The sequence below is a fragment of the Gouania willdenowi genome, chromosome 14, assembly GCF_900634775.1.
Source record: "Gouania willdenowi chromosome 14, fGouWil2.1, whole genome shotgun sequence".
Taxonomy (NCBI): Eukaryota; Metazoa; Chordata; class Actinopteri; order Blenniiformes; family Gobiesocidae; genus Gouania; species Gouania willdenowi.
Window position 1 is genome coordinate 6573717 of NC_041057.1, and position 14299 is coordinate 6588015.

Sequence of the window (14299 nt, forward strand, 5' to 3'; positions counted from 1 at the left end):
AAAAAAAAATTGAAATAAAATAATCAGTATCCCGTCGTGCAGCTGCGGTGAGTTTAGGAAGCTCGCGCTGATTAAAAGCAGATGTTTCTGTGAATGGCTCGGTCTGACCTACTTTTTAAACTAGTCGTGGTTTAAATGGCTTTAGATTAACTTCAGGTTTCTCTGTGGTTCGGTCTTTAAAAGATTGAAAGCGAAAAGTAAACAGTGGAGGAAAAAGTGGGCGGATTTACTCTTTTTTTTTTTTCTTTTTCCTTTTTTTCTTTTTTTACACTGAAGTTCAGGAAGTCAAAAACCGCTACGTTTGCAAAAAAAAAAAAAAAACGATGAGGGAGAGTTGATGGATAAAAGAAAAAGGAAAAATCCACCCGGTTAACCTTTGAACTGTCTTCCTTTATCCTCACATGAAGTCACAAGACGGACGCTCGTATATTTCTACGAATGAATGTCCAAACGGTGAGTAACGGTGTTTGTTAAAGATCATCCAGCTCAGGCAGAGGAACACACTGTGGTAAAGATCATATATCTATTCAATGATCAATATGTTTTGAATTGATTTTTATTTGAATGCTTTATGAAAGGCACGTGCTGTTAAAGTAGAGCTGAAGTCAATGAACATTTAAATCAAAGTTAAAGGCACTTTTTTTTCTCTCTACTGCGTATGATTGAGAAGGATATTTTATATATTATTGTCATGTTTGTTGATGGTTTTTTTTTTTTAATGATTTGACTTTAATGTTCTTATAGATTTTAAGCTGTTGAGTGTTTTCTGTTGCACTCTTTGATCATGTTTAATGCACATTTAGTTGCTTTGCCTTGAGAGAAATGAAACTAGTCTCATGAGAGAGACAGTGTTTGGATTGTGGACACGTGGTAACCAATAAGCATTCATGCATTGTGAGCAGTGAGAGTTCTGACCTATGTTGTTTTTCCAATGCAGAAACTAAAGGACAACCATTCAACATGTCCTCCGTCTACTTCAATCCTGGCTCAGATTCAGGTGTAAACGGGTAAGAAACATCCTCTTTATTACATCAATGTTTTTTTTTTTTTGTTAGTCTGTAATAGAGCTGGGTGATATGGACCAAAAATCAATATTTTTTCTCAAAATGGCCATATGTGATATAAATCTCAATGTTTTTAAGGAAGTGTCTAATACATATCTATATACCGGCAGTCTGTCTGTACGAAAGATGACGTTGCCGGACCTTTTCTACATAAGCGTAATGTGTTTTTACCGTGTCAGGATGAGGTGCTTGACTCAAGGATTCTTACTTCCGCTGCCGTGGGTTCGAATCCCAATATATTTTTTCATTTTAACATATTTAATATGGCAAATTCCACCTTTAAGAATACATATACGACAAAAATAAACATTTTCCTGGGTTAGAAATAGGGTTAGCGGTGTAGCTAAAAATAAATATGAGCTAAAATAAAACTGACAGAACTTTCAGTCACATGGTGCACCTATCACATGACCTAAACTGGCCATTGACAAGTGCTGCGTATCCATAGTCGGCCATTTTTGTTTTTCAAAATGGCGATATACGATATAAATCTCAATATTTTTTAACTCAATAAAGTCTTATCAGAAAAACAACTCCGATTTAAATTTGCTAATGCAAAATGCCACACATTTATTAACAAACTGCTGCACATAATGTGCCACTTTTTGGGCTTTTTTTCCCATTATATGTGTGAGTGAGTTCAATAGTGTGGATTGTTAGATCAGGGGTGTCAAACTCATTTTAGTGCATGGGCCAAATATGGAACGGTTCAATTAACAAGTGAGCCGCAGATTTTTGGTGTGAAAACGGACAATTTCAACATTAATGGACCCAAGTTTGCACTTCAAGTTGTTAATTAGACATGACATATGGAAGGTATCAATAATATCGAAGCAGTAAGCCACAGATTCTCAAAAGACCTTTGATTAATTTCTTGATGAATTTTAATTTAATTTCGGTAGATTTTGTCAAATAATTTAAGAATAACTGCAAGATTTGGGAACATTTTATCAATTTACAACTGAATTAATTGGTAGTTTACACAGTGATTCATGTTTTCTTTGTCATCATTTTTACTTTCTCCAGCGGGCCAAATCAGATGCTCTGAAGGGCCAAACTTGGCCCGCAGGCCTTGAGTTTGATAGAAGTGGTTTAGAGGAAGGTGTGGGTTAGGACAAACTCAGCAATCCATCTAACTGTGCTTTTCTTGCTGTTCTGAAAAGTTATGAAAGAAGCAGCTCCTAAAATAAGTATTTCAACACAAAATTAGCTATAAAATGAAAATATATAATTACAGGCAATATTACAATTTTCTATGTCGCCAAAATAGGAATCTCGATATATCTTAAATCTCGATATATTGCCCATGTCTAGTCTGTTAAAATGATTACGTCACATGAACTTAACAGAAAAAATGTCACTGTATCTGATGAAAGGGCCACATTATTAACATTCATGTCAGCATTTAAAATGATGACCAAGCATTAATACAGGGGGAAAACGACTTTTGTGTGGTATTGTTGTTTTATGTAATTTGGCGTTATTTTGTATTATTTCTGTGCTTCTTTGGTGGATTTTTCTCATTTTATGCGTTTTTGGTTTGTCTTGTGTATTTTTTTTTTTAAGTGATTTTGCGTATTTTCCTGTCAATAAGTTTTTTTGTTGTTTTTTGAAGTCATTTTTGTGTAATTTTGTTGTCGTTCTGTAAATTTCTGCCATTTAGCGTATTTTTCTGTCATTTTGTGTTTGTAATTTGGTATGTTTAAGTCATTTGTGCATGGACTTTAGGGATTTTTGGGGATTTTTAAAATGAAATAATTCTTCCATTGTATCATCGGCAAATTTTTAAATAATTTTATCTAGAGATTTGTCACTTGGTGGAAGTTTGCGTCCTCTTATTTTCAATCTCTCACTGTGTATTTTTTTACGTCATATTTTTCAGAAATGTTGCAAAAATGGAGGATGCCAAAGTAGAAATTGATGATGGAAAGGATGCGGCAGCGATACCAGACACGATGTATCAGTAAGCCTCACACTGTCATACTGCACAGGCTGCGTTTCAAAGAAGCATTTCATTCAGAAATAAAGAAAAAACATACACACTGTACAATCAATATCTTCTCTGCAGAAACATTCGGAAAAAAATCGCGCCCTTCGTCATGTCCTTTGGCTTTCGGTGAGTCTCTCGATGTGTCATTTTGAACTTGTTCTATCATGCACTATCTACAAGTGTACTAGATATAAACTGATGAATGTTTTTTGTCTGTTTTCCAGTATATTTGGATTCATTCTGATCATAGTGGACATCGTACTGGTGATTGTGGATCTGTCTTTGCCAGCTAAGAGCAGAGAGCTGGGGGATGCTCTGGAGGCGGTGTCCCTCACCATCTCCTTCTTCTTTCTCGCTGATGTTCTGTTGAGGGTCTATGTGGAGGGGTGAGTCAGGGTGTCATTATTTTGTGGCTCTCGGTCTCGCTACAAACTGTGACTACATTCAGTCTCCCAGTGACGGTTGTAAAGCTGTGGATTTAAAGGAAAAGCCTGTTATTGGTCACCTTTCTATATTTGTGTAAAAGAGAATATCAGAGGTGGGCAACTTCTATTACAACAGGGGCCACATGATCAACGTTCATGTCAGCATTTAGACATATGACAAATCTGAGCATCAACACAGGAAAGAAGAGTTTTTTTTTTTTTTGTATTTCTGTTCTTGTTTTTGTTTTTTTTGTTTTTCTTGTCTTTTTGTGTACTTTTGTTGTCATTTTCTGTAATTTTACACACATTTTAATTATTTTTTGTATTTTTGCTGTCATTTTCAGTTAATTGGAGTTTTTTTTGTGCATTTGTTGTTTGTTTTGTAGTTATTTTGTCATTTTTGCTTGTTTGTTAGTACTGTGGGTTTGCGGAGTAATTTTTGTGTTTTCCTTGTATTTTTATGTACTTTTTTGTTAATTTTGTATATTTTATTTGTGTATTTTTGTAGTATTTCTGTTGTCATTTTGCTTGTTTGTTGGTACTGTGGGTTTGCAGCATCATTTTGTGTTTTTCTTGTCTTTATTTTTTATTTTTGTTGTCACTTTCTGTCATTTTGTGTATTTTTGTTTTGTGCTATTTGGAGTTTCTTTTGTGTATTTCTGTTATTGTTTTGTATTATTTTGAGTCATTTCACGTGTTTCTGTAATAGTTTTGTAGTATTTCAAGTTGTTGTTTTGCTTGTTTGTTAGAACTGTGGGTTTTTGGAGTAATATTGTATATTTATGTTGTTATTTTGCATTATTTTTTGTAGTAATGTTTTGGTATTTTAATTATTGTTTTGTATTATTTGGAGTCATTTTGTGCATTTGTTATTTTTGTAGTATTTCTGTTCTCTTTTTACTTGTTTGTTAATACTGTGAGTTTGCGAAGTCATTTTTTGTGTTTTTATCTTTTTTATGTACTTTCAATGTCGTTTTGTGTATTATTTTGTCATTTTGTGTTATTTAGAGTCATTTGTTTATTACTGTTGTTGTATTTTTCATTTTTGTAGTAGTTTTGTGTTTTAGTATTTTCAGTTTTTCTTGCATTTGCATTTCTGCAAATGTTGTGATTCTTTGTATTTTTTTTAATGTATTCTTGTTTTTTTTTTTGTGTGTATTTTTCTGTCATTTTGTACATTTGCTTTGGGAGCCACAACATAAAATTAGACCAAGGATATCAACACAGCTGCTCTTTAGTGATCATGTTAAGGAGGTTTTTTGTTTTTGAGGAGTGTTGCAAACATTCCTCCCGATTCTGCGTCAGCAGAAAGTGAGTGACAATGATTCGCTGTTGAATAGGATGTTATGAAGAGGAAGCTGGACAGGAAGTGTGTGCACAGAGCCGTATAGAGAGAGAGTTGCGACAGCGGAAGTCCAAAATGCTACACCGTCACGTTATTCATGTAGATAAATTTGTTTCCTGGAAGTTGTCGGCGGACAATTTGAATCTATTGATTCCTAGTGACATAACTCGCTAATTTGTCATCAATGACTGCATTGATTTACAATATTTATACAGTACATCATCATATGTATGTGTTTAAACAATATGTTTATGTAGTTTCATAAATAGTTTTTTTCCTAACGTAAATTAGTTTTAAAGATCAGTGTAAACAGCAAGTTTACCTGCTTTTTAACGTAGTTGAGGCCAACATTAATTTGGTTAAAAACCGTGTTGATATGTATTATATACAGGCTATATTGCTTTTAATTTTCTTTAATGTATGGTATTAAGAGTAATCACATCCCAGTGTTTATTGACATACTAGCCATACAACTTTTATGCATTCAACTAACTTCTATTTAGAAGGGAAGGAATAATAAGTGAATAACTTCACTGTCTACTTTTTATTTTGCAAAAGACATAAATATATCTTTGTAGCTTGCATGTGCAGAAAATGAAGATATGTAGCCGAGATAAAACTGAGTTGAGTGTTTGAAGTAAACTCAAGTTATTCTGCAGGCACGTTTTCAGGCATTGATTTATTATTATTATTATTATTATTATTATTATTATTATTAATAATCCATTCATTAATTTACTACAGCAAAACAAATAACGTTTAAAAGTATTTTCTCTAATTCCACATCGCATTAATAAAATAAATTGAACCTTGTGGTTAAGGCTGTGTGTTTCTAACTTTATCCAGTAACGTTAACATATCCTGTTTTCTGCTAATGATCCCTTAATCTATAATAGATAGGGATAATCCACTAATATGCTTTAATGCACACGTTAATGGGTTTAGAGACGCTGATAATGATAATATCTAAAATGATTATTTAAACATCATACCGTTCAAAAGTGCATCACAAACTGTTGAATCTGCTTTAGCTTCATTGGCTGCAATAATAAACTGATCACTTCCGGGGAACGATTGAGGCTCCATGAGCCGCCATTGCTGTAAAAAAAAAACCAAAAAAATGAACCATTGGGGTGAACGGAGTTGTTGCAACTCTGTCTCTATACGGCTCTGGGTGTGCAGTGGCGTGAAGTAAATGTAATATGTCATCTGACGCTGTATGATGTGGGTGGCCAACGTTCTGCAGCACATGCTGATGCGCTCGCAGCCTTTGATGTTTTCTGTCGGCTTTGATTTCAGCTTCAACGTGTACTTCAGCTCAAAGCTCAACGTGGTGGATGCTTGTGTTGTGGTCATCACGCTGGTGGTCACCATGATCTACACTTTCACTGACCTTTCAGGTGCCAACCTCATTCCAAGGTAGCTGTGTGCTCATTAATACTGGTGGCATTTTCCTTTGTCTTATATACACACTTTACTTTGAAGGAGTAGGACAGAAGTAGGCAGTTATAAACGTTGCTAGAACTAGCTGTAACGTTTCTACACATTCACACCTTACTCCACCTCTTCCATAACGGAAGCCATTAATAACACTATAAAGCATGTGGGGGTCACCTGAAATGTTGAGTAATTGGTAAAAAAAAATTAAAAACTCTCTTTTAATTTTTTTTTATGATAATTTTTCAAATACACATCACACACACAATAAGTATCAAATAACTGTACCCTATACTTAAACATTCTCAAATGTAGATCTAGTTAAAATAAAATGCAGTATAAAAATATGTTTGTGCACTAATCCTGGTTACTCAGTATTTGTAACACACTTAAATAAACATGATCAAAAAGTAATTCTCGAAGAAAAAAAAATTACCTGCAGCCGGACATTTGCGATATCAAAATGGGGTCACGATCCGAAAAAGGTTGGAAACATCTTTGTAATTAGGCATACTTGGTTTTAGGCTTATGGGCTGAGTAAAGCAAGCGCTACATTTATTAAAGTTCCCTACAATACGCAGAAGTTAGATATTAACAACTTGGCCAAGTAATAAAAAAAAAAACACCAAAAGAATAAAGTGACAAATATTGAAATTGTCCTGATATTGGATGTGAGACCTAGAGACACTAATTTTATTTATTTATTTATTTATTTGCACAATTAGAATATAGACATAAAAAAAACAATTACAGTGCGGAAACAGGTGAAAATTTTAGGATCTTATCAGATTCCTCCATCATTTAATTAAATAATATAACATTAAAAACACAGCTTTTTAGATGCTAGCTATTTGAAGTGTGTTTACAGTGTGAGTGCTGGTAATTAATTATGTACCTTAGTAAGTCACTGTATTCTTCAATAAAACAGACATTTGTTTCTGACAAAAATACATATATCAGATGAAATTTAATGTAAAATAGCATCATAAATAAATAGCTGAGGGGAAGCACATGCTTTTCTCTCAAACAAGTGAGTTATAAAGTAATTTATTTTAATGTATGTAGACATTTCATAATGTTTTTGATGTGACATTAATTAATAAAAAAAAAAGGCCTGTTCTATAAACCTCTGTCAGCCATTTTTATTTCTTTTATTCCTAAAGTCATAACACCAGGACATTCTTATTTCTAGACATTTTTCATCTATTTTTCTTTTGTGTTTTGGCTGTAAATGAGTTATTGCAGTAAATTAAAACATTAAACGCAGTATATAATTTTTCATATGTAAATGTTACCGTTTCATGTTATTGTTTTAGATTTAATTCTATTTTTTTTTTTTTTTACATATGCTTTTTAATATGTATATACATTTGTTTTAAGATTTGCTGAATCTTTTCCACTGTGTGTCTGATAATTACTGCACTTTTCATTTATTCGTTATTCATGCTAGGGTGGTGACGTTCCTGCGTTTCTTGAGAATTATTATCCTCGTGAGGGTTTTCCGACTGGCCGCTCAAAAGAAAGAGTTGGAGAAGGTCACCAGGAGGATGGTAGGATCAACATCATCACATATTATAAAGCCAACATTGTTTTACAGAAGGTAACGTCGACAGGTTTTTTAATGTTTGTGTAGGTTTCTGAAAACAAGCGTCGTTACCAAAGAGATGGATTTGACCTTGATCTTACATATGTGACAGGTACGCCTCTTTTTTTCTTTTTTTTTTTTTTTAAACGCGCATCTCAAAATTAATTAATTACAGGAAGAGTGATTTTTATTTTATTTTTTTAAATTTTATTTATTTGTTTTTTATCTTTTTTCTGCAGATCGCGTCATTGCCATGTCATTCCCTTCCTCTGGAAAGCAGTCTTTCTACAGAAATCCAATTAAGGTTAATGCTGTATCCTATTTTTTTTCCCCACATATTTACATTCACTAAAACAGGGGTCACCAACATGATGTCCGCGGACACTAGATAGTCCGCATGGACCAGGTGAGGGTCCCTCAGGAATTCTAGTCACCAATGAGCTCAATTTAAAATCTGATTTACTTTCCAGGATTCAAACTCGCAAAGATAAATAAATATGTAGTCAGTCAGTACTTAGTAGTGTTAAATACTACTGCACGTGATAAAGTTCATTATTAACGAGCCATCTTTAAATGTTTATTTTCACTGAAACATTGTGGCAAATGTTTCAAAGTGTTACAGATTGGGCGCATGGGTTATTGTCTATAATATAATGTATTTTTAAAAAAACGCAAGGTGGATTTTTGTAAAATATGACATTTGTTACATTTTACAATAATGCTATGTTATACAATTAGTTAAAAGTAGTTTTTTAGTAGCTGGGAAAATAGGATGATGATGATTTTCCATGAAATGTAATAAAGATGAACATTTGCATAAATTAGGAGAAATAGTGTTGCACGTTAAAACATTTCTTACCTTTTTAATTTACTGCCAGCCTTCCTTATTATCTTATCCTCTAAAGTGAAACCATGAACATTTGGTATTTAAATGTTCCATATCATTTTATTTTTCACCCCAAAAACATAGTATGAGGTTTATTTTCCCAAACTCACCTGTTTTCCAGAGTTTTAGCCTCTGAAAAGTTACTTTCTGAGCAACTCTAAACAAACGGGCTGATTTGAGGCCTACTTATGTATATTCATGAGTGGGCGTGTCTATAGACGGGACACTGACGACTTCCTCCTCCCCACACGGTGACGTAGGGCCAGAGGACGGCCCGCCCTCCTCCCACCCACTCCGTAGCCAAGCTCATGCTGCTTTTTAAACACGAGACAGAGCGTGGGGGCGGGGCGTTCACTGGTACATATATAGACTGTAGAAAATACATACATAGCACTACGTGAAGGACGCTGAAATGCTCACCTTCGTGGGCGTGTCTGTTTACACATCAATCACGGCAGAGAGCTTCCTGGAGGCGTGGCTTCTCTAGCTCAGTGCCTCGTCAAGTTCGTCATCAAAGTGGGAACGAGTCATCAAATTGTAGCGAGGTGTTTGGGCTCACCCTGCAGTAAGAAAGGAGCAAATCACCCTCTAGCGATTGAGGAAATCAATGAAAAAAACACTTTGGGCATGTTTATGAAGCCCTAATAACACTTTATGATGTTTAAAGCACAGAAAAGTCCATTTAGCGTAACATGGGCCCTTTAAGAAGTGCTTTTCTTACAAGTAGCCCTTCAAGCTATTCAGTATTTATGAATTAGCTCAGTTTGAGCTTATTCCTTATTCCTCATTTGTACTCTTATCTCTGCCTGTACACAGGAGGTGGCCAGGTTTCTAGACACTAAACACGACGGCCACTATAAAGTTTACAACCTGTGCAGTAAGGAAACGATTCCTTCCTCTCATCGCTTGCTCTCACTGCTCTTACTTTGTGTACCATTGTATAAAATCTTGAACGTGTTTTTATTTTCCAGGTGAAAAAGGCTACGACCCCCAGTTCTTCCACTACAGGGTGGAGCGGGTGTTTATCGACGACCACAATGTCCCCTCTTTGGAGTCAGTTTACTTTATGCACTTGTCTTTTCTTTAATTTAATTTTATATTTTCACTGTTGCAGAGACATGTTGAAATACACGGCGTCTGTGAGGGACTGGATGTCTGCTGATCCAAAGAATATCATCGCCATTCACTGTAAAGGAGGCAAAGGTAAAAACCACTAATCTCAACTTCTGTTTCAGTAAATATTTAAAGCTTCTAACTGTTTGTCTCACAGGTCGCACAGGTACAATGGTTTGCACCTGGCTGATTGACAGTGACCAGTTTGAGAGCGCACAGGTACAACTCTCCCCTTTTCCTGAGCACAAGGAAGGAATTATCTTCACTTTAACGCAAAAGATTCTCTAATTTCTCCTCGGGTCACTTCTCCAGGACAGTCTGGATTATTTTGGCGAGAGGCGGACGGACAAGAGTCAAAGCTCTAAGTTTCAGGGCGTGGAGACTCCCTCTCAGGTAAAGCTATCGACCACAATTTACTATTTATTCCAATTAAAGCTGCTACGCACCATAAGATAAATCCATAGTGTTGGCCTTATTGATCAATAAATGGTAGAACATCGTAGTCTTCCCAAAAAGTTGCTGTGATTGTGTTGCAAAATTTGCTCTGTTTCTGACATCACTGCCCAGACTTAGTCTTAAAAAAAACCGTTTTTTTTTTTACCTTTCCTTAAATCACTGATTAACATGTTTCTTTGTAATCTGTTTAGTTTGTCAACTTTTTTTTTTGTTGTTAAAACTTTGAACAAAATGAAACCAAATGAACCAATTTCACTGTGAACTGTGTAAATCCGTTTAGAAAGTCATGATTAGAAAATATTCTAATTTAACAAATATTGTAATTTTAATATAATTTCCTAAATAAATGAAAGTATACAGTGAGAAAATAAATAAATAAATAAATCATAGAACATTTGCTTGAAAAAAGATGTAAAAAGTTGAAATTGTTTGCTAATTTACTCTCCATTAAAACTTGGTTTTCATTTTTTTTTTTTCACGCTATGCATTGTGGGATGTGGAGTTGCGTAAATGTGCATAGAAGTGTTTTTACTTTCTGATCATCTTTCTGAAAATAGCATTAAGTGAATCGCTGTCCTCCTCATCGGGCGAATAAACACAATATATCACAGTAACGATGATAGTTATTATAACAATAAGTAAACACTGTTATGCATCTGTTTAAGGGTTCGCCACATCCCACAATGCAATACACAAAAACAAACAACAAACGAGTGTTTACGATGGAGATGAAATTCAACTTTCAACATGTAATTTCAACCTTTTTCTTATTTTGGGGCAGCTGTGTCAACCACAATTTTATATTTCATCATATTAGATATATATAGTTCTCATATTAGATAAATCCATAGTGTAGGCCTCGATCAATACATCAAAGATTTGCTTACAAAAAGATGTAAAAAGTTGAAATTGCTGCTTAAAAGTTAGTTTTCAACTCCACCGTAAACACTGTTGACATTTTCACGCATTGCATTGTGGGAAATGGAGTTGTGTAAATGTGCATAGAAGTGTTTTTACTTTATTCTAATATCAAGGGGAATACCGAGGACAAACTAGAACAACAACAAAAAAAGTCAATTGAATCACTGTCTGTGGCAAAGAAACGCAGGAAACACTTCTATGCATCCGTTTATGGGACTCCACATCCCACAATGCAATGTGCGAAAATGTCAATAGTGTTTACTGTGGAGATGAAGAAAAACTTTCAATTGGATTTTTTTCAAGCAAATCAATCAGAATATTAAATTTAAACAATACAAGGAATTTTACTTGGTGGAGGGTGCGAAAAAAAACAAACCAGAAACTGTATAATTATAGTCGAATTAATAATAAATAAATATGAAGGATGAATATAAACCTGAACATATAAACAAGTAGTGCAGGTGGTATTATTGATCAATGAGGCCAACACTGTGAACGTATCTATTGAAATATTATTGTGGGTAGCAGCTTCAAATGGAGGAAATGTTTGCTTTTTTGGATTTTTTTTTGGAGTAAATAATATTCGATTCATTGATCCATGAAGCGTATAATATAATTTTTATTGTGGGCAGCAGCTTTAAGTGGCACTAAAAGTTAAATGCGTAGAATTGAAGGTGTGTAAGTTGGATGATTAGATGTGTTGTTGGTTGGATAAGTGGATTTGTGGTTGGATGATTTGTGTTGCACTCATAGAAACTTTCCCACAGAGTCGCTACGTCGGCTACTATGAGATCATGAAGACTAAGTTCAATCGTGGACTTCCTCCTCCCAAAAACCTCAAGATCAAGAGCGTTCGTATCCACTCCATAGCAGGTCGTATAAGCTCTGAAAAACCAGTCCCATCACACCAGCACCAGCATGAACCAACTGGTTACATCTTTGTTGTCCAGGTGTGGGTAAAGGTGACGCCAGTGACCTAAAGCTGAAGATAATTGTGAGAAAGAACCTGGTGTTTCAGTGTGTGTGCGCCAAACAGGAGAACTGCTCCGTACGTCTCTTTACTCATCACAACAATGCTTGATCTGGATGTTGAAAAGGTGTTGTAACATATATGGATATACTGTATATATTTATTTAAAAGGTATTTCCTGATGTGGAAAATAACGCAGCAGTCATCAGCCTTCACAATGGGCCAGTGGTGGACGGAGATGTGAAGGTCATGTTTGAGTCCAGTGCTGTGAGTATCACATTTTATTTTATAGCTTCTTAGTTGATTCTTCTTTATGTCTGTCAGGATTGAGGTCAATTATAATTGATAGTTAATTACAATATGACATAATTATAACTGAAACTGTAATTTTTTAAAAATCTGTTGCTGTTGTAATTTGTAATTGAGATAATTGACTTTCTATTTGTAATTGCCATGAAAATTCTATGAAAATGGTTCCCCAGTTTTGTGATCAATTATAATTGACCATGTTACAGTTCTATGTACAGTTCTACACATATACTGTATGTAGTAAACCGTTATTAAAATTTTTCATATTAAGCTTTTCCACATTTTATCATTTAAAAAATATTCTAATTTAGGGGTGTAATGACTGACACCCACACCAAAAATATTAAAACCGATATTTTTATTGATCAGGAAGCCTAACAAGGCAACCAATAGATATAGATGGAAATTAGGTGATATATATTTATTTTTAGTGTATTTTACAGCTGATTTAGGACCTGCTATCTTTTATTAGGTTCTTTATTTCAGGCTCAGTAATTCTGATTAATTGTAATTGAACTTTAGAAATTGAGAATGTAATTGTAATTGACTTTCAGGGGATAAAAAAACAACTGATAGAATTGTAATTGTAAAAAATGCTGGTAACCGTAATGAACCCAACCCGATATCTGTATATTTGTATATTATTTTTGTTTTTTCTACTGTAATGTGTGCACTTGTATTTAATGAACTGTATTTTACTTAATATGTACATTTTCTTTTCTTTCTAATCTTCCTTTAATGTTTCTTCTTTTCATTTGTAATATTTCTTGAGCCTCTGTAATGAAGTAATTTCCCTCCTGGGATCAATAAAGTATTTCTGATTTTGATTTTACTATTATCTATTTTAGCAAAAGCTATTTTCCCCTTTACAAAAATGCTGTAGTGGGACAGGTGACATTTAAAGTAATTATTCTTGTTGATATTGAATTTTGTTTCCTTCAGGGTCTTCCTAAAGGCTATGAAGATGTGCCTTTCTACTTCTGGTTTAACACCTCATTTATCGAGGATGACAAGTAGGTTTTTCCTTATTTTTTAGTTTTTTTTACCATTGTTTCTGCTGATCTGAATTTAAATTCCAACTCTGAACTTTTCTCTCTTTTTTTAAACGACCCTCAGGCTCTTTTTACCCAGAGAGGAGTTGGACAACCCACACAAACCAAAGACCTGGGACCTTTACAAGGAGGATTTTGGTGTCACCATGTTCTTCACACAGCCTGAATAAACACATAAAGAGGAAACTGTGTAAGAGATTATTATTTTTACTATTTTTTTACTTTATGAACATCTGTACTGTGAAGTTTCTGTTTTAAAAAGTATGAAATGTGGAGGAAAAAAACTTACTTTCAAACTATACTTTCACTTGTCAACTACACTAGTTGGTTTCCAGAAAACAAAAAACATTTATTTGAAAGTGAAAATGTTCTGTATTTTTTCCATTATTGCACCACTTTTATTTGAAGGAATTTCCATCAAAGTCAGGGGAAGGAAATGATTATTACAACACGTTTCACATGAACGCTGTACTTTTTAAGAAGCAAAAACAATGACTTAGTGTTTTTCTGAAAAAAGAACATAGAAATAAGTGGATAAAACGCTGATTATCATGCACTGAAATCAAAGCTATGAGGAAAAACTTTATTCAAATAATGAAACGCATTAAAGTAGATTGTCTAGTTAAGGTTATTTGATACCTCTATAAAATGATTGATCTGTAATGTTTGTTATTGTTAAATGGGATTATTTTTTTGACCTATATGTAAAGATTTGCAAAACCACGTTGAGTAAATAAACATATTTC

At 34.1% G+C, this 14299-nt stretch overlaps 1 protein-coding gene across 2 annotated transcripts; it reads left to right on the plus strand.

Annotated features, from left to right (window-relative positions):
- Nucleotides 1-292: 292 nt before the first annotated feature.
- tpte (transmembrane phosphatase with tensin homology) lies at nt 293-13739 on the plus strand. 2 transcript variants are annotated; one of them, XM_028467501.1, is made up of 19 exons: nt 293-453; nt 938-1007; nt 2947-3027; nt 3133-3180; nt 3279-3440; nt 6124-6243; nt 7712-7811; nt 7895-7958; nt 8086-8150; nt 9549-9609; nt 9704-9785; nt 9847-9935; nt 10003-10064; nt 10158-10238; nt 11990-12095; nt 12173-12270; nt 12364-12459; nt 13444-13514; nt 13618-13739. In XM_028467501.1, the coding sequence occupies exons 1-19, from the start codon at nt 402-404 to the stop codon at nt 13721-13723; spliced, it is 1614 nt and encodes a 537-aa protein (XP_028323302.1). In that variant the 5' UTR covers nt 293-401; the 3' UTR covers nt 13724-13739. The 2 variants fall into 2 exon arrangements, with proteins under 2 accessions (XP_028323302.1, XP_028323304.1); XM_028467503.1 differs by having other exon boundaries at nt 425-508.
- Nucleotides 13740-14299: the final 560 nt, after the last annotated feature.

What these genes read in the sequence shown, in the direction of transcription:
- tpte (XM_028467501.1), top strand. Translation starts at nt 402, where the DNA reads ATGAAGTCACAAGACGGACGCTCGTATATTTCTACGAATGAATGTCCA. An exon ending in ATACCAGACACGATGTATCA is followed by an intron (nt 3,028 to 3,132) that starts GTAAGCCTCACA and finishes TCTTCTCTGCAG; the next exon opens with AAACATTCGGAAAAAAATCG. An exon ending in CACAATGTCCCCTCTTTGGA is followed by an intron (nt 9,786 to 9,846) that starts GTCAGTTTACTT and finishes TCACTGTTGCAG; the next exon opens with AGACATGTTGAAATACACGG.